The sequence below is a fragment of the Limulus polyphemus genome, unplaced genomic scaffold, assembly GCF_000517525.1.
Source record: "Limulus polyphemus unplaced genomic scaffold, Limulus_polyphemus-2.1.2 Scaffold149, whole genome shotgun sequence".
Lineage (NCBI taxonomy): Eukaryota > Metazoa > Arthropoda > Merostomata > Xiphosura > Limulidae > Limulus > Limulus polyphemus.
In genome coordinates this window covers 232,010-259,609 of record NW_013665759.1, presented here as the reverse complement: position 1 = coordinate 259,609, position 27,600 = coordinate 232,010, and the positions used below count along the sequence as shown (strand labels likewise).

The following is a 27,600-nucleotide window of genomic DNA, read 5'->3' as shown; positions in this document are numbered from 1 at the left end:
AACCTTTTTTTTCTGAATCTGACCTGCTGAAATGGGGGTGCGTCCTATATATCCATGCTTCCTATATGCCATCAAATACGGTAATTAAATTATCCCAGCATATACCAGAACAAAATAGAACCAATGTGTGTTGTTCTCCTCCCAATAACTAATATAACTCACCCAAGTCTCTAGAGAAATCCAAAAATTAAAAAATCTTTTAAAATTAATAACTTAATACAAGTTTTACAAGGATTAATACAAGTTAAGACTATTCGCATCTTGTTAACAAGAATGTCAGCTAAATGCAAGAAAATTATGAAAACAAACTGAGTATACCTGAATAAATATAAGGATAAAATTAAGCAGTTTTCGAACTGCTACAGTGTCATGTGCTAAAAGTGTACACCTTAGTAATATTTCTACTGGCTACATGTAAAATGAACTATTATTAAGGTAGCACAATTATACATATTTTGTAAACAAGATACCAGCACAGTACAGGTTTATACACTACAATAATCTTTTGTTTTTTTTTGTTACTATAATAGCAAAAGTCAAGTGTCTAGTATATGATTTAGAAGAGTATTGTGTGTATAATATATATATATATATATATACACACACACACACACAACAACAAATTATCATTTTGACTACCAGAGTCAGCATATTTGTATATCTTATTTAGTTGAATTTTTCAATGACTTCAAGAACTTAAAAGTCAAACAAGTCTTTACATCATTATGCTTTATTCTTCACACCAAAAACCTTTTTAAATCACAGAATGGGTTTTACACTAATGCTTTCTACAAATAAACCTCAAATAAAAGTAATGTTAATTCCATACACACATACATCAAGGCATATCTGACCTTGGAGTTCATTCCTCTTTTAAAACAACCAGAAGAATTGGGCAAGAAGTTTTCTGAACTGAAAACTTGCCACTCTTCTCACCACAATTCAAACTATTCCTAGTGTCAGCTTTATTTCTTAGATAATGTCTAACTTGACAGGTGTTCCATATCAAAAACTTGTTTAACAAAAACAATACCAAATAAAGCAAGTTATCATTCTTATTACCCTTAATTTCAATCCAATTATAAACAAATCACATGTCCTTCAAATGTCAACAACATTCTACCCTTATTAATAAAAATAATTACACGTGCGTGTCGAAGCATTTTTGTTCTTAAAACAAAAATAAAATTTACTTTTAATCAAGTCAATTTTATCCTAAATGCTATTAACATTTGTTAATGTTAATATGCTTTCAGGCTTCAAGCAACTAGCATCACCTTGCTTAATATTAAAAACCCATAAATATCACTCTTAACTAGCTTAGTCACCTGACCTAATTGTTCAATGAATGCTGGCTGACATAAAGCACGTGTAATTAACTTTATTAATCCTACAGAAACTTTACGAAAATTGCCCCTCATTTTGAATAGTTTATGCATACACTTAATGTTATTTTCATTTATTAAAATAATCTTAACGTAATGAGGTATATTTCTTTTTCAATGTGAGAATTCAAATTCTCACAGATACATACACTGACAGAACACTGGAAAGTTAAAATTAATGCAAATATACATATAATAACACATTATTTCCTAACCACAAAATTTTATAAAACCATTTAATAGCAGGTCAGACAAAATTCTTTCTGAAACTACAGTTAATTTTCTGTAATCACTGCGTTTTATGTTGCTGTTGGTTTATAAATTAGTTACTTGGATTTATTTACGGACGATGCGTGAGCTTATCACGAAACTCGTTTCTCAAGTAGACTACGTGACTAAAGAGATATCCAAGTTAATTTTTCGCATATCCTGCGTTGATTTCAGCATTTTCATTCCTGCAGAATACCATGCACGACAAGGGGCCTTAATTTGATTTAGCTTATAATACAAGAATGAGGCGAAATTATCGTGACACATTTTTCCCATTTACTTTTGAGATATTTCTTGTTTCGGCTGTCTTACACTGCATCTTCACTGCACAAAAAGTCACTTTTCATTTACGTAAAAATCCTTACATCCAGTGTCATTCTACAACAAATGACAAAAGTATTCTAATTCTGTGCTTTATTTTAGGCTTTTCGGGTATTTTAGTATTTTACTGCAAAATCTTCACATCCAATATCATACTGCGAAAATAAGACATAAAAAGGATGATTTTATATAAGCACTTATTAAAACGCGTTAAAAATATTCATTTTTTAACATCATTTAATGTACAAGATTCTAAAATGAAATAATAACTTCACTAGGGTTACTGAAATTTTTTGTTTGTTTGTTTATTTGTTTGTAATTTAGCACAAAGCTACACAATGGGCTATCTGTGCTCTGCCCACCACGTGTAACGAGCGTTGTAAGTCCGCAGACATGCCGCTGTGCCACTGAGGGGCTTTTTTTTAAATCTGTTATGTTATTAATGATGAAGAAAAGCATCAAACTACACAAAGCTTGATTTAATTTTCTTCATGAATTAGAAATAAATGGTGTACTCGACAAAAACCAGGTATTATTAAATTTATAAAATATTGTTAAAGATGCGATACTACAGAACTCTCGTTCATGAAAGTGGCAAAAACTATTATTATCAAATCTAATATCATGAGCTTTTATTTTATTTTTTCATAATTATTCTTCACCCAAATAATTTTTGTTTACTGCCCTTTTGTTTTCTTCATAAACCTGGTGGTCACTGACACCTTCTCCTAATTGTATTTTTTAAAACGTGCAAGACGTTCCTCTTTTATTGAAAGCTTTGTTTTCTTATTTACCAAGACAGTAAAGGATTTAATGTTGGAATGTACTACCTCTGATGGGAAACATAAATCAAGTTCATGTATAAAAATCAAATAAATAAATAAATAAAACAAGTTTGCGTGGGATTAGCCTGTTTGGACTAATCACAGAAACCATGCTTAAAGCTTATATTCGTGTTTCGTTTGGATCGGCATGGAAGGGAAAAGTGTCTTGGTGGAAAGTAGAACTTAGTGGTATTTTAAATCTTATAAGCACAACTATCTCTAAATATGTCGCCAATTAAACACTAATATGAAGTTGCACACAAAGCTAGTGAACTCTCCGTAAAAAGAGTCCATTTTTTTAAAGCTAAATATGAACCATGTGCTTAACATTGGTGTTATGCTGAAAACAATTATGGCATAAACTCTAAACAATGAGCAAATGTGACTGAAAATTAAACATTTTTCTACTATATCTATTTTTAAATTATGTGTTACTTAAAGTTAACTTTATCAATAAATACATTAACACCCTATAAAATCAAGGCTAGTTTTTGGTTTTCTAAAAACTCTGTACCAAGTAAACTAAACAATGTCATACATCTGAGCATCAGACGTTACACAAAAAACAACAGTTACCCCAAAATAACTAATAACGCACAACACGGTAAAACTACGCAACATTATTGTTATTGGTTAGATGCAATTATATACAAAGCTTGGTATCTCTGAGACAAAGGAAAGCTTTTTTAAAATAGTGTAAAATCTGCATTCGTATTTAGTGAGGATAATACATATATACGAATGTCCTTTCAACTTCAAAATAGCGTTAAGTAACACTAGCGTTGATTTTTGTTTACACTAATTCCAAATGCTACCTAACATTACAACTAGAGAAACTGCACACATTTAATTTAAACTGGATACGAGTGGCACACGAGTTTCCACTAATCTTGATATAAAGTTGCATGCTTTCACCCAACAAGGTCCTACACGGTATCTAAATCACACATACCATCCTCATCCAGACGTCACCAAAAAATTAAAATGACAAGCTAAATTAAATCAATAAAACTTGCCTATTCCGCTTCTCAAGTTGCGAACACTTCCTATTTTCCAAGCTTACGTAGTTAAAGTATTATATAAAAAATAAAGAAAATTATCCATCCTTCTAATCCTCACACGTGCAGTATCTATCCTCCATCCTGACAAGTATGCTTTTAAAGTGCTCGGATGTGAAAAATTCGTGATCTTATTAATTGAATCAATCCTATAATACACGTGAAAAAATCGTTACGATATATTTGGCACTTGTAGCACTAGCATGATGTAAATAAAAACAGTTATAAAAGCATCACTTTTTTTATGTACAGAAATATAGTTACAGTAACAATCTTTAAGGTTATCGTATATAACTAACAGCATTTAAAAATGCACGATAAAATCATTCAACTAATGACTTATCTTTACAAAAGACTAAATTTGAAAGATCTTAAAATATCTATATTTTTGTGGGTTATATTATCTTACAAGTATAAATTCGTACTTACTCCGCAATATTCTTTTTACTTTTTCTTTTTTTTTTTTACATTAGTAATTTTGCTTATACTTTGCAGATTTTTACGTATTCTTCGACTCAACACACGCATCGGATCTTTATGATCGCACCAACGTTTTGAGGAAAATGTTATCCCAAAGCACTGACGAAATTGATTCTGTACACGACAAAAAAGCATCATAAAATGCAACTTTATATTACCAATGAAGAATTACGTTGTAGTATGGTGGCCTATAATAATACAAATAATTTTTGGTATATAATTTGCTATCAGTACTCCGTTGCCAACAAATATTTCTGAAGATCCTTTTGCAATAAATACACATCTTCTATACTTACTAAAGTACGGACTTTCTTTGAGACGTCAAAAACCACTCTGAGCATTGTAAATCATAACAAAACATCTTTAAGTTTAACAATTTCAATCTAAAAATATTTCATCCGCCTGAGGCATGTGAAATTCAATATGCTCTCTTTAGGGTCATTAGAAAAGAATGCTCTCGATTAAAATATCCGTGAATACAATAAGATTTATTTATAAAACGTTCGGCACACGTTCACAAGTAATACCAATATGATCCACGCGTTTCAGTTACGAAAAGCATCTCACACATTTTACAATAAATTATTTAGAAAAAAAAATGCATCGGTTTTCTGTGCAAAGCTCGGAATAGTGACGTTTTTTTTAACGTTAATAAAATCACTATGGTCTTTCTGTGACTTTCAGCAATAATTTGGACATTATACAGAATGTCACACACAAATAGAATTGAAAGACTGACTTTATGCAAAATCTGATCGAAAATCTAGTTGTATTAATTAAAGAATATGATTAAACTACACAAAACATGAACGATTGTTTTGAATTTCGCGCAAAGCTACACGAAGGCTATCTGCGCTATCCGTCCCTAATTTAGCAGTGTAAGACAAGATGGAAGGAAGCTAGTCATCACCACCCACCGCCAACTCTTGGGCTACTCTTTTACCAACGAATAGTGGCATTGACCGTGACATTATAACGCCCCCACGGCTGAAAGGGCGAGCATGTTTGGTGTGACGGGGATAACATGTACGAACAGGCAACATCTGCGCCAAAATATAACTTTCATCCTTTGAGTAGTTTATGTATACAAATTCACGCAGTCTCAATTTTCGAAATTTTTTAATACCTTGACCAAAATCCAGTTATAGGGTTATATTATTTGCTATTTTTTTCTTACTCTACCTCAGTTTTTGTATTTAACATTTCGTGTAAAGAAAAATGCTAAAAAATAACATTTATAAATTAAAAAAAAACTATATTTAACACCACTTCCAATCATGTTATCTAGTTTTTATACCTAAGCGTAGTTTCTTAATTATTAGGCATTTATTAAAGGCATTTCGTATACATATAACGTCACTGATGTTTCTGAGTCTAGTGATTTTTTTTTTTACACGGTAGTGTTTTGCTGAAAATCTATTAGTCTTTATATAAACTTTCTAGACATTATTTATCTAACAACATTTCGTATTAATAATAATCAAATTGGTTGTTCGAGCTATTGTGGTGCTTAGAATATAATCTTTACCATTTTTATAACTCATTTGTGAAATTGTCTTATATCTATGAAAAATTGACTCTTGCCCTTAAGCCTTCCATTACCCTCCACCAATCAAGAACCTGGGATTGCCACACCTTATTCGATGCTGCCTATCAAGACTGCCTGTTTTCTCATTTATCCGTTGGATCTTGGCGATCAGCATTATACCTTGTTGGATTACTAACCCGACGTGTATATGAAAAGACAATGATATTGTCCCCCAACACCTTGTTTACAATTGGCGTGGCGAGAAGGTGAGACAAAGAAATAACAGACTAGGAAAGGCAATATTTGCTCCGATAATATTTAGTATCATAGAGTTGTTACCTACCTTTTGAACAAGCGATCAGTGTTTAGAAATACTGTGAAAAAAAACAGTATACAGTTTTAGGCTACAAGCTGAGTCAGTATCAGTCAACTGCGATCATTATAATTATTCGTTTACTTTTTCATGTTTCAATTTTTTCTGCATATTTTGCTATTTTCATGTGTGGAAGTTAATAATTATCATACATGTATCAAGTCATTTTTACTTTGCCATGGTCGTCTTTTAAAAACCTCTTTCCAAACATAATTTGACTTTAGCCATATTTCGAACCTCTGGTTATTTCCTGAAGATTTCGTTTTATCGCCTTTTGGTTAAGCTTAGTTATTACATTCTAGCATTTATTGATGAAAGTATAACACTGAAAAAATTTCGCCATAACATTTTTTTTTTCTGTAAAATGACCTAAATAGTGCTATCTTATTTTCATGTTTAAACGTACAACCATGATACATACAAGTTCTATTACGCATAGGACTAATTAATACTTATGAACACTTCAGCTCATAAGTTTGCAATCAAATGTTTTAGACGTTATTATAATATTGCTTGCTGAGGCTATACGCCAACAGATAAGGTTTTGCAGGTAGTGGTTATTTTACATCACGTTTAATACAAATGATCTTACCCAAACTACACTTCACTGAAGAAAAAAAAAAGCACACATCTCGTACATAAATCTGTTTTAGCCTCAGAAACGCTCCCTGAACGTATAATAGATTTTCCGCTGCATCAATCATATCCATCACCCGCTGCAGTATCTGACAGTTTTTTCACATACTTTCAGCTGCCTAGGAACTCTCTCTCCTCAGTGGATAACTCTATCGAAGTTTCAGTAATAAGTTGACGCTCCCACCTTACCCTCATGGTCTAGGATGTCCTTCTGTTCAAATCTATGAAACTTTCATTTCAGAATGATTCGCCTTGACTCAAAGTTCAGCTGAATCACAGCTACTACAACAATTCATGTCACAATTAATGTAGGTAAGGTAAAAAGAGAGAAAAAATAAACTTTTACGTCCCTCCACAATCATTATTAGTCATACATACATTATGTATATCGTGACACTTCCTTGGAGCAATAACTGGTACAGTACGTACCTCTTATTACCATCACCAGTATTATCACAATTAACACAAACTTGTAGGCACATTTTTCAGTAAAAACACATTCGCAATAACACAAATACTGCAGTGTCACAAGCTAATCATACGAGATAATTAACCAGGAGACGCTTATCAGCACAATTACTAACGTATTACTAGTACACTGGTGTAATAACCAAATTACCTCTGTTAACATAACAGTTACACGAAATTATATATTTTACTATAACAGTAACAGACGAAAATACATATTATTGCCACTGCTGCGCACTCTTGATGTGGGATATATAATGTAAATTACTGAAGTTAACGCAACAGACTTTTTACTATTTGGTCACCATACGTCCCGAGGGCAGTCCTCGAATGGGGAATGTCGTCCTCGGAAAGGAGTCCCCGAATGTGTACCCAGTTCGAAAATATCGATTCAAAAATATCCTTACAATATTATTTTTTATATTTATTATGAAGTAAGCAACATGAATGCATTAGAAATAAACATGCATCTAGTCTTGCATATGATTGGCTAATTATAGCATAGTCACGTAACTACACTTTTGCTGTTGCCATAGCTACGACCTTGAATATGTCATAGGACATATTGTTCTTTTTTGAACAATACAGTTCTGAGAAAGATACGCTATAGAGAAATACAACGACACTAATAAAGCAATGTAACCTGTATTTGGAATAACAGCGAGTACTATTCCATTGCTACGTTAGAGCAAATGCCTCACTAACTTTTTTGTGGAATTTTCTTTTGTTGTTATTGTCTATAATGATTAGAAATACAAACGTTTTAAAAATAAAAATTATTATCAGACTGATATAAAAAAAAACAGCCACTGTTTTGTTGTTATAGATTTTATTTGTAAAGTGTTTATTATCATCGTTTTCACAGGAATAGCATGTAACAATTATTCATACAATAATTCACCTGATTCGCAATTGCAATAACATACAATGATAAAATTATTACAAATAAATATATTGAATAATAATAATAATAATACCCAAATTTAAGAAAATAAAGTAAAAACCCATAAATATTATATTAAATATAAATTTATCAGCAAGTGAAATTTTCTAGCATTAGGTTTTGAAATGTGTTCATCGCTAAATTTGAATGGTTTGGCTACGGTTCCGAGTACAGGTACGAATTTTATACAAGAGTCCCTGAATTTGGTTTACAAATATGGTCACCTTACATTTACCACAAATTATCATGTTCAAATTCAAACTGACCCACAAACTTGTATCACATAATAACCACCAGTGCTAGACTTTCAGCGCTCAAATACGGATAACGCCACACTAGCAACGTGACTCCATAGTAAGCCTCACACAGTTGGTAAGCATAGGCTAAGTTTGATGTATTTCCCGTTCAATCCATTATTTGAATGATGCATCAATGCCACCACATGGCTTTAACGCGATACACTACTTAAAAGCTGCCTGTACGAATCACCTCAATCATCATGTCTGCTATTGCAGAGGATATCGGTTATACGTCGTTTATTCTAACCGGGAGAAAGTCTTAATTTAACGAACTCCAAAGAACTGAAATAAAATGGCACAAAGTCCATAAAACTGATATCTGAAAATTTATTTTCTGCGTCTCCGAGTGTTTCAAATCTATATCCGATTTATCTTTATCTTAAGTAACAACTCGAAACACAGATAACACTAATATGTGTACTTTTAAGTTTACATCACAACATATGAAAGGGTAGTGCAATCTTCCACTAAATCTTCATTTAGGCTAGTATTAAATAACGTTAAAACTATATATATATATTACTCTCCATAAAATATACAGTGAACTTAGAATTAGTTCTAAACCTTACAGGTGTCTTTCTAGTTAATTTAGTAAAACCTTCAAACGGCGTTAATCACAACTAGAAAATATTTTTCAAGTAGTTACGCTCTCTTTGTTTGTTGTTTAGCAAAAGCTCACAACGGGCTATCTTTGCTCTACACGCAGAAGGAATCGAACCCATATTTTTAACGTTATGAGCCCTGAGACTAAGCCACCAAAAGCAACTAGTTATACACTTGTATAAAATACATTGTGTAATATTTACGAAGTTTGATGGGTTCCTTTATGTCCATTATGTAATATTCACGAAGGTTGATGGGTTTCTTTGTGTGCGTTTTTTTCTTCTTTCTTTTAAATACCAACAAGAATAAATGAACAGCTCACGAGATTTATTAAACAAGGTATCCAATAACTACATCGTACGATTATCATTAAAAATTTCATTTCTGTTTATCATTCTTTCTACTACTCACAATCTTCATACGGTTTCACTTTTATATAGCGTCCATACCATGAAATGTTATCTCCATACTTTATATCTTCTACTCCCTCCCTTTCATTTTTTTTCTTTTTTTTTTTGGTCTGTCACAAATCGTCTTCATCCTCTTGTTCTCTTTCTCTTCGTGCGTCTTCTATTCCCTTGATTTTTCTTTTTCTGATACAATCTCTTTCCTTTAAACTATCTTATGCCCTTTCATGCTGCGTGTTTGGTTAACGTCCATCTATTTTCAATTGGTGTTCAATCTTTTTCCTGATTTTTTTTTCACTCCTCTCACACTACCCTCTCTTCTAAACATTATTTCTCTCCTTTCATACACTTCCTTCTATTTCTAAGATTCCTTCATATTTTCCTTCCTTTTCCGCGATGCATCCTTGTAAGGTTACACAAACTGATCAGACATGTGGATGTTAATACTATGTGTCACACGTGAGAAGATAAATGTCAACTTCTCCGACGGAAATGAAACGGGTTCTAAAGGTTGCTTTTGACTGACATTATCGACAGTCATATAAGCCTGGAAATTAGTGCAGAGGCGACTGAATATGTTACTTTAAACAAACTGAATCTCATCACTGCCAAGAAATTACAATTTGGAAGGAACTAAGCAGACATAGCGATACATACCAATAGCTAGCTATCTACTGTCTGACTAGTCTACTAAGTTTGTTTGAAGACAACCTTCTGTCTGTAGTTATATTACTCTTAGTTTAATATCAGTCGCGTAGAACAAATACAAAGGCAGAAACTTCTGTCAGGTATATTATTCTGCAATTCACAGTCGTTAGCTTATCTTCTATGAGCAGAGCATACATCAACAAAGTTAGTTACTAAGTAGGATAGATAGACAGCTAGATATAGACATATATTTGGTTCACTTAACTAAGCACAGATATATTTCCAAGACTTAGGCAATGATTTTTCTAGTTCAATACGCATTCAAAGCTTTACGTATGAAATACCCGTCTTCGTGAAAAGTGTGTTTCGGATATTTGCTATAAATAAAGCTATACATAAAGGCTATACGCACTAGCTGTTTTCCTAATACTGAACTGATATACTAGAGGAAAGGCAGCTAGTCAACAGCACCTAGAGCCGATTATTATGCTACTCTAATCGAGCAGTGGGATTTGACCGTCACTTTTATAATGCACCCACAACCCAACATGGATCGAAATATTACATTCCCGCATTCTCGACGAATTTAACTTTGCTTGAGGAATTTCATCTTTTTAGTTGTCTTTCCCGATCAGGAATGCATGGTCCATCCGTATTCCTTTAGTTATGACCAATGAAAAGTGAACACATTGCATGGATTAAATTAAAAATAAAAAACACGAGGAAATGCAACTTTACATGAGGGAATGTAATCTTCCTCATAGCTTTCCCTCGAGTGGATATAATTTTATTATATTATTTCTATTCCTGCACAAAGTATGGAGCATGATTATCCAGCAACGGGACGCGAGCCATGGACCTTCACATTCACAGCCGGCGCGCTTAATACTAGGCAACGCCCGATTTTTGAAAAAGGTTTTAAAATGTCGCCGAAACGAACTTTCATACTACCGAGACACTGAAGTAATTGTTACAAGTATTCTAAAAGTGAGGAACAAACACCAAGCGAACACATTAAATACTTTAGTCCCATACATTATATTGCATTTCGCATGATCTACTCTTAGAACAACAAGAACTCACACGACTGAGTAAAGCACGAAGAAATTTGACACGTTTATCTGATACACATTAAGCTTCTGGTATCAAGTTCTCAGAGTCCTAATTTTTTTTGCCATAAAAACTATTGTACAGTAAAAACAAAACTGTCCTATTATTGTTCAGTACTTTTAATATTCTACAAAACAACCACTGCCAGTTAATAATAACAAATGACTTATGTTTGTCTCAGCTTTTAATACAACATTGCAGTACAGACGGGAAATGTAAATCAGTAGACATGAACTGTTAGCAGACTACTTACATTTACAAGTCTGTGCAACATGCCTATTTATATGTCATATATTATACACTTAATGAAAAATTGGTCACACTTACTAAAGTACTCGCAGAGATTTGTTTTACTCTTTACGAGTTACCTTCTTCATCGAACAATATATCAATATCAATGCTTTATAGTTAACTCAGGATATTTTCATAGTTACCTATTCATAAAATCGTGTTTCACAGACTTAACACCACAAGAAAACCGCGGCAATTAAAACAACATAAAACGAACAAGTAAATTAAATATGAAAGGTTTAAGGCTGTGAACATCATTTGTTTTCCAGACATTTTCATTCTCAAAAATAAATTTCTAAGAATGGTCGCGACATCTACCGACAACTATTACTACAAACTATTATTCATTATGAAAAATACACTTATAATATGAAACAGATTAAAAACGAACAAAATAGTTATTCAACGAAAGAAGAGTATGTCTACGAAAGAATTAAAAATAAGTGCTATGTAAAAAAAGGAAATAAAAATATGGTTCTTATCCAAGATCACGATGATTATTATATCATCTACCTCCTTGGGTTAATTATATATAGAAATAACATCTTTGGATTCGGGTGCTTGTCTATCTCTAAGCAATATTTTTCAATATACGTGAGACCACAATATATGTAACCTGAACTCACAGTGTTGGTATTTCACGATTGATATTACAGCTGGTTGTAATCCCAATTTTTGCTGTTATCGTGTTCTCTTAATTGAAGGGAAATTGTGTTAGAAAATCGTTGAAGACGTTTTTTTATGACTTATTTAAAAGAACGGAGTAACACGAAAGACTTAAATGCTTTGAAAAAGTACACAATTTCAATTAGAAAAAATTCAGAATGAACAAAAACGCAGTTTTTAAATCTATGTATAATAGATAAAGAACACAAACAGTAGCTAAAAAAGAAATGATTTACTTGTGCTTGATGATGTTGATACAGTAGAATACAAATGGAATCTCAATAAATAAAAGAGTACCATAAAATAGTTTATAATCATACGGCGGGTAAATGAGAAAGTTTAAGATTTTTTTGGACCCTTAAGCGCATTGGCGTCATTTTAGGAAAAACTAAACGAACTTATCGAAAAACGTGAAAATTGAATTGAACAAGGATTCGCAAAAAACGAAAATATCTAGAAACTGGTGGAAGATGTAAAAGCACAGGCGTTATGCTGGAGAAGGGAGAACATACTAACTATACTTTACTGATCCGCCCAAATTTATAAACATTTTAAATCAGTGCATGCTGGATTACTCTCTCTTTAAATTCGATATTCTACGAATTATTACGTGCGTCTGATGTAAGCCTAACATAGATATTCAATTCAGCCTTGAGGTAAGTATCATTATATCTCATATTCAAGCAGTTACTTGATCAAAGAATTGATCTGAAATGCTATTTTATTTACTTATTTTTTAGATTATGTAATGGACTGACTCAAAAGATTGTTCACAAAAATCTAACTCAATTTTTATTCCTACGCATGCTTAAAATTATTTCAACATAAAACCTTCAATCTAAGAATATATTAGTTTAGACTGTTTATTGAATTTTCGCGCAGAGATACTCGAGGGCTATCTTCACTAGCCATCCTTTTTTGCTCTTTGAGGATACGGGGCGAGAACCACAGAACCTAAAATCAATAATCCAATACGCAACATATTTTGCCGACTTCCAATAGGAACAATCTAATTTAAGAAAACTTCCCAATACAAATTTTAATATGTAATATATAATTTGGAAAAATTGTCTCATAAGATTAGAAACAGAATAAAATATTAAAATATTTGACACAGTGGTTCACGAAATAATTCAAAACTAATAACAAACCTTCAATTTTCCATATTCCTATTTCTTTTCTTTTTTTCGTATTGATAAAGTGTAACTACAGAAACATTTCCCAACAGCTATAACACGAACAAACAAAATTATTAATTGTAAATAGATAACACTCAAGCCACACACTCATGTTTTTTTCGTTTTTTTTTCTTTCTTTTTTTACTTTTGTAGTAACCAAACTAATATACAAAACAAAACAATTCAATTATTCGTCCTAAAAATGTAGTTGTAAGTGTTAAGATCATCTTTGTATCTCGAGTTGGGCCATTTTTTCAAAATCCCAAATTAATACTATTATAACAAGTGTGACCTTCATGCACTAAAAATTAAATTGTTCCTTTTGGAACATTCAACCTTTGTACCAATTTCATACATAAAGGAGTGAAAACTACAACTCAAAGAATTAAATAGCTCAATTTTCCCTTCATCTCAGCTTTTATTAGTAATTTATAATTTTATTATCGAGTTTTTTGGAAAAAGTGAGAATTTTTCTATGGAATAAATCTCCCAAAAGTTCAATAACACTTCCATAACTTGTAGAACAGTGTCCAATTCGGTCTTTTGTCTCTTGTTCGTAAATTCAAACTGTGCAACAGCTGTCGTTTTAAAGACGTTTTCCATGCATGAACGCTTTGTTTGATTACCGTTTTTCACTCATTCTGAAGTACCAACCTCTACACAGCATATTAAGTAAACAGTATTGCTGTACAAGTATAATTATAAGTAAGCACCTAGTACCAGTACCACCCCTTTATAATACACATACTTAAGTCACGAGTTTGCTAGAATTATAAAATCGAAAACTCATAAATCTCTAACATAACAAAGATAAAAATTATTGACGAGAATCTCATCATGACACATACACACACTAAAATGAGTTAAAATACGTAAAGCTTGGTGTATTTATTTCATACGTTAGATCTTCTTAAACATGAGGTATATTAAAACTAAAGAAAAAAGGTCTAATTCTTTACAGTTTTTAATTAATAGGAGACTAGATTAAATGGACAAAAATAGGAGAAAACGCATCGAAATTTATGCAAACAATCTACCTTCCCACCCAGGAAACGTGTAGAAATTAGCTTTTAAAAACTGCTTCATTGTTGTTGTCTTATCTTGGAGGTGCAATATTGGGACACCATTAAAGGAAGTAAAAAGTAGTACCGAAATCTGAATATAATTCTGGAATAAATACTAATATCCATAAGTACAATATTTAATATTCCATGTTTAAGAATACTAACAGAGCCACCACGTGAAACATACATCTAAGTTGTAGTATGACGTTTAAAAAGGTGGAATCAATATATAAATTTTTTTTGTAAAATCATCAGATATAAACCTAATCAATTCCTAGAATAACATAATAAAACAAATAGCATACATGGCATGTTATGTTTTTCTCTGCACGAAAACGAATCACATCAAATTAAGGATACAGGGTTATTTAGTAAAAAATCGTGCCCAATTATGGGGATGGATATACATACACGCATAGCAGTAAATTGTAGCATTTGAGACGCTGTAAATGTTGCTCACCGACCGCAAAGCACAGCTCCAGATCTGGGGGCATAGAAAGTGGTAAACTCAAAATTAATATATGTGGTTTGCAGTCCATTGGAAGGACGTGAAACACTTGTAATAGTACAGTTCACCAATTTCCGTGTGCTTTCATATAATGCGGGACTTCTGAATAATCCTTTGTATTTTAAAGTTTTTTTATATATTTTGAAGAGCAGTAGTAGACGTGAACAAAGGAATAACAGTGAGTAAATTGGTATTACACACCTTGAAAGAACCACGAATTTAAAAACAAAATAATAATAAAACAATGACTTTAACTTACCTTTCAAACAACTGTGAAAATACAAAACATCCATAACTCAAAAAACGAGCATCAATATGGAATTTGATTGAATTAAAACCTATATTTACATAAATCTGAAAATGTCCCTTCGTGCAGATCACAAACTCGCATATCAAGGTTACAACCTTGTTAAAACCGAAACTATTAAAACATATGCGGTCTTGAAAAAGGAAGTAATGTAATTGCGCTAACGTTTAGAATGGCTGTTGTTAAAGGCTAGTAATTCAGCCAAAAAAATTATCAATTTGAAATGGTTCTACGTAAATTATTACTTTCAATTCATACGAATATTTATAATTTATGACGGCTACGTAAACTGCTTAGTTCTCGTTTATTTCTATGTATCCTGAAAATAATAGAATAGTAATAAAAAGAAATATCAAAATATTTGCTTTATTATGTTATTTGGGATGAACGCTCTGTAGAACAATAACGTGACGACTATTATATTTAACAATTTTCAATAAATCCCATTTAAAATACCAGTTAACGCTTTAGTAATACAGAACAACAAAGCATCTTGTAATCTTTTCGCTACTATTACTGTGTTGCTTCAAGTAAAACAATGAACTGTATGACAAAAATCTGATCACAACCAATGTTTCGTTTAGTCCCCAACGCAATAATATTGGAAGAATAGTCTTGTCTAACATTTACAGTGCGGATCAAGCCCGAATATGCTAATAGCCCATGTTTTATAGTCCTTGACTTTATTTTGGGTTCGCACATAACGACAAAATTACTATCACTGTAGCTCTTGGCCCTAGTTGAAAGCCTAAGCTAACAAGGAATCTCAAGTGGCGTCATGTGAGAAACGAATGGCTTATAAAAACCAAGACTTTTTTTTAAAAAGTTTAGACAGCATTCTAGCGCCGAAACGTAAAACCGCTCTACTGTTTTCTAAGAACTACTACCCAGCAAAGCCTTAAAAAAGTAGACTGGATCTACTGCTAAACGAAAGAATGTTTTGTACGTATAAAACCAATCTTAAAATGCTGATCAGTATACCACAACAAGAATAAGCCAGAACCGGTTTGTGGCTATACATCCTCTTTATATTAGAAATTGTATTATGTATTACTCTCCAAGTTATTGCTGTAGTGCCATGGATACGTATTATTCCATTTTGAGCATGCAAGCCAAATATTCTCCTATCTGTGGAAGTTTAGTTATTAAACATCTACTAATAGGTTTTATTTCCTTTTCAAACATACACGCTCTTGGTAAAGTAAATCTCAATTTTCCGTCTCTTTCACTTTTATCGCATATTTATTTTATTCATATTGTAGTCCAGTGGTTCCTAGCCTTGGATTCACGTAGGTAATACCATCTCATTAAACAAGTAAGTTTTTTAATACTAATGGGTGTTTTAATTGCACACTCAGTTATATACGTCTTTTATTTGATAGTGAAAAGTTGGAGAACGAGTTAGTTATTAGTTAATAAAAACAGTTTCTTGGGTTGGCGGAATCTTTCAAAAACATGGGGTCCGTGGAGGGGAAATGATAATAAAAGGGGTCCTTGGTGGAGAAAAGGTTGGGAACCACTGTTGTAGTCGAAAATATTTAATTTTTTTCCCAAATAACTAAAATACATGTAGCTTTTCCTTGAAGAAATTAACTTAGATTCCTCTTATTTGATAAAACATTTTATGAATCTCTATATCTATATTAAGGGTTCGTGAAAGCTCTTACAACTGATGTATTTCAACCCTTTGAAACTAAACCTTTAATTCGGCATGTGTATTTCAATAACCAGCACACACACACACACTTGCGACAACACAGTTCAATGATAAATTTCATATTTTGAAACTATTTTTAGTTTTGAATAGGGATCTTTGAAATAAACACTAAATAAATAACCACTGCAGCATCAATAAAATCTCTAAATACTTTAATAAAACATCAGTCATGAAAACCGAAGATGTAAGATTTAAATAATAATTATTCACTTGCATAGAGTACTTCAACCTAAAAACATTTAAGAAAGGCTTGACAGCCTTCCAAGTTCGAGGGTCAAACACAAATTATCTTCAAAGTTCTACGTCGAATAAAAAAGAAGTCCAATTTTTTTCAATATCAGAACTCGGGTTTTCGTATATTAAAAAAACGATCCGTTTTTAATATATATAACACACATGCAGACGTATATCCGTATTAAGTTCAAAATCATCGTGTTTAAGATTACTCATTGTTTCTAAAACATTTTAACTGTTATTATTCGTTTGTATATTTAATCCTGGAGTATATGTAACATGTATTATTAAGCCTGCCTAGGTCGTTAAAAACAAACTCTTCCGCAAAAAATTTCATAAAAACATGTTTAATCTCTTCACACTTTTTATAAAAGCTATCGATTTTTTATCTTATTATGAAAGCTACTATCGAAGAAAAAATAAATAAATCACTAACAACCTACTGAGAGCGCAATGAATTTTTGTTTTTCACAAACTACTTGCGGCATGATAATGTAGTAACTGATACACTTACTACACAAGAATTCATGGGCAACAATGCACTGAGCTTTAAGTTAAAACTCTGTTTAAAATAGGTATCTAGGCAACAGACGTAACAATAACTGACATCTGGTATTAAAATTGTTAAATACATAGAATTATGATGAATATAGAATATAAATGGATTGCTTCGACATAATAAACATAAGGAAAATACAATTATAGGTATTATGTATGGAAAAATAAAGGAATATTTCGTTCTTCAAATAATACATTGTAAAATTAAAGGTTTAATTTTACATTGAAACCACATAAGTACTGTGTTTACGTAAGTTTCTAAATATTGTCTTCGATTTTACATTACCAAATCAAGTAGTTTGACTAGCTGGGAGAGCGATTGTTAAATTGAGGGCTGAACAAGAGTTTAGGTTTTATTCCGTACAACGTTTTTTTAAAACCTTTTGTTACAAAACTGTTATTGTTCTATATTTTTTAAAAGAAACCACGCATAAAAATGTTTTTTAAAAACATGTTTAAAAATAGTGTTAGAATTCACATTATTAGCGGAAATTACTATATTTATATGTTTGTTCGTTTTTATCTATAAAAAACTATTTTCAAAATAAGTGTAAGGATAAGGAATTTTATTATAAGATTATTATTTCAAATAAAATTTTATAATTGAAAAAATTAGACTAATGTATCGATCAAAAAAGTTGTAAAAATGGTATTGTTGCATTTTTATCATTTAAAAGTTCTTTTAGTGATTGTGTGTCTGAACAAATAAAATTTCTGATTTTTAAATTGATAAAAAAAATCTCTTCTAATAAAAGTCGTTATTACCCCTGCTGCGAAACAAAAACGTGGCCTTGTTTAAAAACAATTGAAGGAGATACGAATGATGCAAAACTTTCTTCAAGCTAAGTTTGGTCCGTTTGTTCGCATCTTTCAACTCCTATAATAGTAGGCCTACTCGGATTTAATGTCTGTGACGTCAAGTTTTTAGTGTCAATGAAAACTTTGAAATTAATTTTTTCCACAGAAGACGGACGGATTTTTGGTCTGATTTAAGTGGAAATAACGTCAGAAAATTTTATGTGTATCTTATAGATATGTGCTGCCGTTATGTCAGAATAAAAATCCATCAAACGCTGTCGTCTCACCGGACAAACAAGACTAACGTTTTATATATAATAGACAAGTTGAACCAGCGAAATGATGGAAACATTATTTATTTGATTTGTTAATACAATGTTCGTGATAAGGATATATTATTTCTGACTAATATTATAATCAACTGACCTATAAGGCCCAAGTCGAATAATAACAATAATGAAAAATACTTGAAACGATTCTTTAAAGTTTTGAATCGAAATATAAGCACTATACGTCGTATTTTAGCTTTACTGTAAAACCAAGAAACCAACTTGAAAAATTAAAACTATCCAATTCAAACAGAACATCTACAGAATAACAGTACTTGAATATTAAACGCATATATATATATACACACACACACATTATGAAAGCAGACAAAAGAGATAAAGGTTTGCATTCTCTTTAAAACAAATGTTTCCAACGTATTGACTGTCTAGCTCAATAAACACATTAAATAGAAGTCAGTGTTGTTCTCGTTAAATGTTTATAAAAACAGTCTGGTCATTCAAATAATGTGTTTATTGTAAGAAATACCCACGAAAATATCACTGTCTACCGAGAAAAAAGAAAACTCATTCGAATTAGGCATAGGAAAGCAACGTTGTAAAATATATCAACTTAATTTATTAGTGTGTGCGTGTGTATATAACGTTGAAAAGAGTTGCGCCCAACTTCAAAAGCAAAGCATAAATTATGACGAATTTTATACATTACACTCGATGTTTATGTTAGTCAAGAAAAAAAATTATTTTATCTCATTATTATAAATTCAATGTATCGCCATTCAATTTAGTTTATCTGAGAAAACTGGTTCAACACCATGTAATAAAAAGCATAGCGAGCGCACCAACTTGTATAATACCTACACTTAAAAATATTGTTTTCTACGTTTAAACAAAGCACATAAAACCTTGAAAGCAAAAACCAGTTACTGCCAGCTGCAACGTTTACAAGGAAGCGTTCAATTCCCGAAAACATAGTTTGTATGTTGTCGAATATGACTGTCATGACGTCTAACAGAGCCCATTATGCCTCTACACGTGCTCTCTTTTCGGTTACTATAATAAGGCTTAGCTGATGTAGTAATAGCTGTGAAACGTGACTCGTTGAGATGGTGAAAAAGTGCAGTGAGAACTGTATGTCAACCAATCAACGTGCACCACGTGCACATACAATATTTATTCCCAAAAGATTTTTCACTGAGACCTGGTCACAATACCCCACTCCACGCTAGAAACAGTACAGTAGATAGATAAAAGAACGTACCGTGACTCTGATGGCTGAATTCGGTCGGCTAAGGCCTCCATTTTGGCTAACACCTGGTCAGTCATGACACACTCCCAGCATGCAGAAACAGCTAGAGGGACTACAGCAAGGGATGTGGGGTACACACACACACAGAGAGTAGGGTAATCTGTCTGTCTGTCTCTCTCTCTCTGCAACAGAATATCTGCCTCTGGAAAGTTATAAGACGTCAGAATTGGCAATCTCGCCTTGTCCTGCCCTAACAATGGCGGCTTACAAGTAGACAACTCTCGTAGTTCCTGATTATTTACTCTCAAGTGGAAACTAGTACAGAGATAGTGGTGCTGGCCTAAGTACGTTACTTATCAACACATTTCCTAGTAAAAGGCAAAGTTCACTCTCTATACAGACATTGATAAGATAGCTTAAACACCCCATTTCATTGTACCTTCGTGGCGTATAAAGTTTCTAAAATAGTGGACCTTCAACATATACACGAACATGAAAAATCCCACCCTGCTTTAGGGAAATACGAAGAGCATTCATGAACATCTAAAGCTGACTAAACACTAGATACGCTTCGTTAACTCGATTTACGTATGAGGTAACTCCTGCCACACTATGTTTGTACAGGGCCCTCTCAACTTTTCTCCCCAGTTCCGACTAAACATCGAGCTAGTAGCATCTGTTGCAAGACTACAGAAGATACATTTATGTAATATATAGAAGTTGAACGGTTTTTGTTTATATATATATATCTAATCTGAAGAACTTTGTTGAAAATCACATAACTTACAAGGTACTCACGTCGTTTACCAAAACAAACCATTCACTTGTGGGCACGTACATTGTGACTCGTTTAACTGACTGAAAGATATTTCAAACACACACGTGCTGAAAACACTGTTCACGATACCACTTTTTTTATTAGACAAACATAAAACATAGAGGCAAAATATACGTATTGTCACCAAAACAATAACACATTTAAGTAGTAAATGTATTTAATGATATTGTTTAGTGTAGGCAAATAAACTGTTCCTAGAGATCCCCCAGTCACCTCACATAACTTTTTTAATCTACTAATTTTCATCTTCAAGTGAGTATACTGATAACACAATAATGCTTTAATCTCATCGCTACTGTGGAAATGGAAACTTTAACCAGGAGGGTGTAAATGATAAGCAAAAAACAATGGCTAATGTTGTTATCGTCTGAAAATAGATAACAGTAATAAACAACCATTCGTGATTTATTAAGAAACGTTCAAAATCCTAGTTGTTACTTCAAGGTAATTCCCGATGTAGACATGGGTTTTGTTACATACAATATCATCAAAAGTGAGAAGTACTTGTTACACGTACTGCACTGAAATGAAACCAAGGTATTATTACATGTTATGCCGAAGTGGCCTGGATGGTATGTAGTAATTTATATTTATGGCAAAGCAACTAAGGCTATCTACCGCAATCCCTAATTTTGAACTACTGACCAGAGGGGAGACGGCCAGTCATTGGCACTCTTTAACACCCACCATTTGCACTGAGAGATTGACTGTCACTTACAACGCACGCACAGATTATAGTGCTGAGAATATTTTGTGGTATTGCACATATTCGGACTTAGCTCGCCAGCTCAAAAATCTTGAAATGCACCACAGGGCCAATACGCGCCAAAAGTTATCTAAAAAGATAATTTTTGAATTATTACACATAGAGTAAATATAGTTACGCAGGGTGCGTGTTACTAAAAAAGAAAATTTCATTGGTGTAGATAGTAAAAAATAAACTCATAAAGGATGTACATGGAGAAAAGCTCAGATACTAACAAAGATTTAAACTTTATACTGTTAAAAAAAAACAACTAAGCCTAAGTCGTTAAAAATAGTTTTCAATTTTAGTTCGAATTAGCCGCAATTAAACTGTATTAGTACTGCAATACAATCACATCTACACAGGGCAAACCCGTGTCTCAGACATGTTTTGATGCTGAAGGTGATCATAACAGTTGCAATTATACTGTTTGTAGCTAAGCACAAAGCAACACAATGGGCTATCTGTTCTTTGCCCACCACGGGTATCGAAACCCGGTTTCTAGCATTGTAAATCCCCAGACATACCGCTGTGCCACTGGGAGGCTGTAATGATACTGAATAGCACAGAAATGTTTATGCGCAAACCTGCATAATGAATTGTCTGCGCTATGCCCACAGCAGGAATTGTACTCAAAATTGTAATGTTATAAGCTCTGAAGCTTACCGCTGAGCCACTGGTGGGCAAACAAAACGTGGTAGCTGTTACATGATGATGTATTGATATTAAAAGAAAATTATTATTAGAGAAAAAACACAAGTGTATCATCTCATACTACACACAGTTTAATTCTGTTCAGGGAAAAAAATGAACAATATTTATCAAAAGAGGGAGTTATCTGCATAACAAATTAATCAAAATCCAGATGTATTTGTCAAGTGAGTCATCTATACATCTCTATTGCAGTTGGGTTTGTTTTAGCCATTCAGAACAAGTTTTGAGTTACAATCACCAGTTTTAACCAAATGATTAAGTCAAACCTGTGACATGTCTGATTAAGTACTTGTGTTTTAGTCCAATTGCCATGTTTAGTCTGCTAACTAGCCTATTTTAAAAAATTAGTCAAACCTAGTTTAGTAAAATAGGATAAAATTTTGTAAATTATGCGTGACTTACTTATTCGTTTCTAGTCACATCAAAATCAGCCACACAATGGTCAATGTTGTCAATGGGTCGTCTATTATCATGTCACACAAAGACCTGTTGGTCCAATTTACCACATTAATTTTGTAATATACAAATTTGTACAAAATCAGCCAGGTCTAAATCTATATGATATAGGACTAATTTCTGTTAATGTTCAGATGTTTTAATCAATTAGCCAAATTTATATCTGTTTAAGTCAGTTAGGCCCAGTCCTGTCAGATAAAATTTTTGTTGTTTTTAGCAATAACACTACTGTTAATGTTATGTACAAATTGTTCTAGTCCATTTTCGTTAATCGGTCACTTCTTTATCTTTCAGAAAGAGGTGATTCCACTGATGTAAATAAAAATTGTTATATAATCTACAAATACAATTAGCTTTTGTAAGATTAAAACGAAATGCATGAAAAAGGTAACTCAGATTTTCCTAACAGGTGCCGAAAAAAACATTTAAAAATACAAAGAAAAAGTAATGTGCAAAGCCTGTATAAAGGCAGATGGGATGCAATTCTCTTTGGATCCGTCATTCACTCGATAGCATGATAATCAGGCATGTTAGAATTTGAGTAAAAATGGGGTCATTTTTTGTTTCCTTAACGATTTACCAGTCTCACTGAAAAGGGTGATTTTTCAACTGCCTCCTAGAAATTAAAGAAAGGAGAATAACAACCGTCAAGAATGTTTCACTTTCTAACTCTTTGTGCAGTTAGCAATGAACGGGCCTGTTGGAGTGCCAACAACCTATGACGGAGTTCTCCATTTACAGACCAAATGAAAATGGCGCCAGATATCCAAGATATTGAGCGCGGTAAATGTAAAAAATGTAAATGTTGTGATGAATATCTGATGAAAATAGACTTCATAAAGTGTTCGTATCGTTACTGTCCTCTGATACACACGAGGTGGTGGAAATAGCAGCTACTGGTGAAACATGTGAGTATTTTGGGAGTATGGACTGGGTGTCGGGCAGTTTAGTTGTCTGTGTGATTTATTTTAAATTCTAAGGACATTAAAATAGAGTTTGTCACAGACATTACTCAAGAACCGATAAATCAATTGTACTTCAGAACAACAAGAACATTATATTTTGTTTGTTTGTTGAATTGCGCAAGGTTACTTGAAAGAAGCTATCTACACTACTAGTTGTTCCTAATTTTGATGTGACAGACTAGAGACGAGACTGCTAGTCAACATCACCTACCGCCAACTCTTGGGTTACTCTTTACCAAGTAACAGTGGGATTGACTGTGACACTATAAAGTCCTCACGACTGAAAGAGCCAATATATTCGGTCGAAATGTTTCAATCCAGCGACAACCAGATTGCGAAACGAGTACCCTAACCACAAGACCAGAACATTATATGTCAACAATGTTTTGAGCTTCAATTTAGTATACAATTTTAAAATAATTCCACACAATTTTCTTCCTATTTACTTCTTAGATTGCACCATAAAAGGGGAAAACATTTGGTTGAAAACTCCTTGATATGGATAAACGTTTTGTTTTTTTTCTACGTGAGAACACACGCGGTTTCTCACTTCTCTAGTAAATGATCGTTTCGGGCAATTTCTCCGACTCCAAAGCATTATTCTAGCATGTAAAATTACAAAACAAACTCCACAACTGATATTCAAATCACCAAAAGAGTATTTAAAACTATACACTGTATGCATAGCATATAAAAAATTAAAGGGTTCAGATATTCAAAACTACTTTTGTAAATGAACTGAAGCGGTTCTGGATTAAAACGAAACATATGGATCTGTTAGCAAGTTATAAATCTCAAGTACCTAATAAACTGAGTTTCTATACATTATCTGCATAATCTTATTGTCAGAAGTTTGTTAGATTGAAATAAACTAAGAATTCGTACAAAACCCCAAATTATACGGGCCACATCCTTCGACCTTTTGTTCTACCATACGTTATGAGTTTCCAACTAAAAGACTGCATTTAATGCAATTTTTCGAAATATCATTTTCTAATAAATATAAACCGAACCAAATTAAATATATATATAAAACTAAAACTTGTGTGTCTTTTCAAAGCACATTTTCCATGTTCTGCTACTTATTATTTCACTTGAAAAACGCTTCAAACACTCAACTGGAACATATAAAAGAATGAATATTTCAAGTGCAATAATTTACATGTAACGTGATACAAGAATTTATAATAAATTTTAAGTACTTGGAAAGTATTATCTTCGGTCTTTGTACGCATTACATTGCTCTGTTTGTTTGTCTTGCACTGTGCTTTAAAACTTCAAATAAACCCCACTTTATTGATCAATGCTTTTATAATGTTTTTTTATCATACTTTCTTCATATACTACTATTTTCTTAACTCATTTTCTTAGTTGTTTTTGTGCAAAGCTACACAATGGGCTATCTATGTAATGTCCACCGCGAGGAATCTAACCCCAGATTTTAGCGTTTAAAATTCATAAACTTACTGCTGACCCCATTTTATATCTAGAGATATAAATGTTATATATATATTCTGAATGCATGATGTTCTTACTGCTTCTCATTTTATTGTGTAGGAACATTTTCTTCCTTTCCTCTAATATATTTACAACAGTTTCAATTAAACTAGCAATAAGCCAAGTAATGGAAACAGCTGCATCATTATTTTTCGGAGGGAGGGAGGGAGCTTTCAAAACGTCAATTTACTGGGTGGTAACAGAATTATTTCATATTACTTACTGTCGCAACTCATCAAATTATTAACTGTGAATAAACATTTCATTCAATTAACTGCAAAAAAATGTTTCAATATCTAAGGTAGATTTTAATGGTTGGAACACCCACACCGTGTGGAAGGATTGCAAAATACAGTATTTACCAAAAACGGTTTTGTTGTTTTCAATCTGCTAGATTATTGGGTTTTTTCGGACTTAAAAAAACAAAAACAAATAAACTTACGGTTCATGAAATTATTTTATTTAATTAAACTAAAACTACTTAGTCTTTAACCTAATTTCTCGCCGCTTACAGCAACGTTTCTTTGGCACAGCAAAATTGGAAAATTCTTTTTAACTCGTTTGCATAATTAACAAAGCAATTCGCTATAACTATTATACAATGAAATATCACTAAGCAGACTTTCATACTATGAGTTCATTCGTAAATGTGTATGCTTATTTGTTTTGCTGTAAGCTATAGTACTTTTTACTTAAGCGTGTTTAGTCTCTGATATATCACATATAATTTTGCTTACGTTTATAAAGTGACTAACGATAACTCCAGATGCGTGCTTTTCTTCTGTATTATTATTTTTTATAATATTCATGATACAAAGCTCGTCAATAAAGAAGCCAATTATTAAGTAAAATTTCATCGTACTACGCTGGTTTATGTATGATTTGTAATCTAAGTATTATGCGGTAGTGAAACTGTTCTCACATAATACAGAAAACACCAAACAGTCTAAGCATTCGCGGACCCGAAATTATCAGAAAACAAATATGTGAGCAATACTACTGGAGTTTTACTTCTTTCAGTAACACTGTATAGATCTAACAGAAGTAATTAGAAAACACCCGTTCAAATTTCACCATTGACTAAGGTCATGTACGACGTAATGCAATCAATCCCGAGTGCAACACTATTTGAACAGGTGTTCAATAAATATTTTATATGGTTTATTTATTTTCTAAGACAGACAGCTTACGTATTTTTCCTTCTTTTTCTAGAATTACTCCCATCCTCAAACACACACATAGTTTGTTTTTTCTTAGGCTTGCAGTGACTACGATACAACACCGGAGGGGTGAAAGTATTACTGACGTATTACTGTCTTAACAAGTATAGTTTTTATTATTATCGTTTTGTTGACTTGTTATATGGATATTCTCAGTCCATCTAAAATGTATCATCTAGTGAGTAGATCTGTAGCGGTTTCGGAAATGTAGAGCTTCTTAGAAAAGACTTCTGCACGAATCTAATCAAAAATACATTACTAAGGCAATCATCAAACGTATACCGTTCTGTAATTTACTACACAAAGCCAGAAGTTCAACTGAGTTTGTGCTCGTTATTTCACATTTGACAGTTAACATTTATCAACAACAATCCCCTACTAAAAGTACATACGCAATATACAAATTCATCATGTAATACTGTTATCTTTTTTTTTTTTAATTACAAATACAAGTTTTATATGTTATTTACGATTGGTCATTGGACAAACAATTTTAATGATCAACTTATTAGTTGATGTTGATATTCAAACACCAACCAAAATGTTTACTCAACTCAAGCATTTCTTTGGAAGTACCGAACGTTTACACAATACTTTAGCGTCAAGAATAATAATTACATTATATTTTTAAGCACATTAGCTCTCTGTAAAGACATGAGGATTATTAATATAAGAGCATAACTTCAATTTCTGTCATTTAAATATAACTAGCCTGATGAAAACAAATATTTACTAGATGTGCTGTATCTTCTGGAACCTAAGCAACGTAGTTGAGGAATATCCTATTATTGAATTGTCGGTTTCATTGTGTACGTACATACATACACACATGGTAATAAATGCTTGGTATTGGTTTCAATGTATTCAGCCACACATACAAAAGAAGGTACGATAACACTGGTCTTACAATATTCAGTTACACACACACACACACACACACACACACACATATATA

At 32.5% G+C, this 27,600-nt stretch overlaps 1 protein-coding gene across 12 annotated transcripts in view; it reads right to left on the bottom strand.

The window, feature by feature from the left end:
- The window catches only part of LOC106475719 (CUGBP Elav-like family member 2), a 446,359-nt gene that overhangs the window by 357,243 nt on the left and 61,516 nt on the right, over window positions 1-27,600 (bottom strand). For 6 of the 12 annotated variants that reach the window (XM_022380889.1, XM_022380899.1, XM_022380896.1 and 3 more), the window contains exon 1: window positions 20,223-20,490. The exons of 2 other annotated variants lie outside the window; for them this stretch is intronic. In XM_022380889.1, the coding sequence (XP_022236597.1) occupies window positions 20,223-20,287 (65 nt within the window). In that variant the 5' untranslated portion in view covers window positions 20,288-20,490. Of the gene's footprint in view, window positions 1-20,222; window positions 20,492-27,600 lie in introns of those variants that run through there. 4 more of the 12 variants (XM_022380877.1, XM_022380884.1, XM_013936401.2 and 1 more) reach the window with 2 other exon arrangements.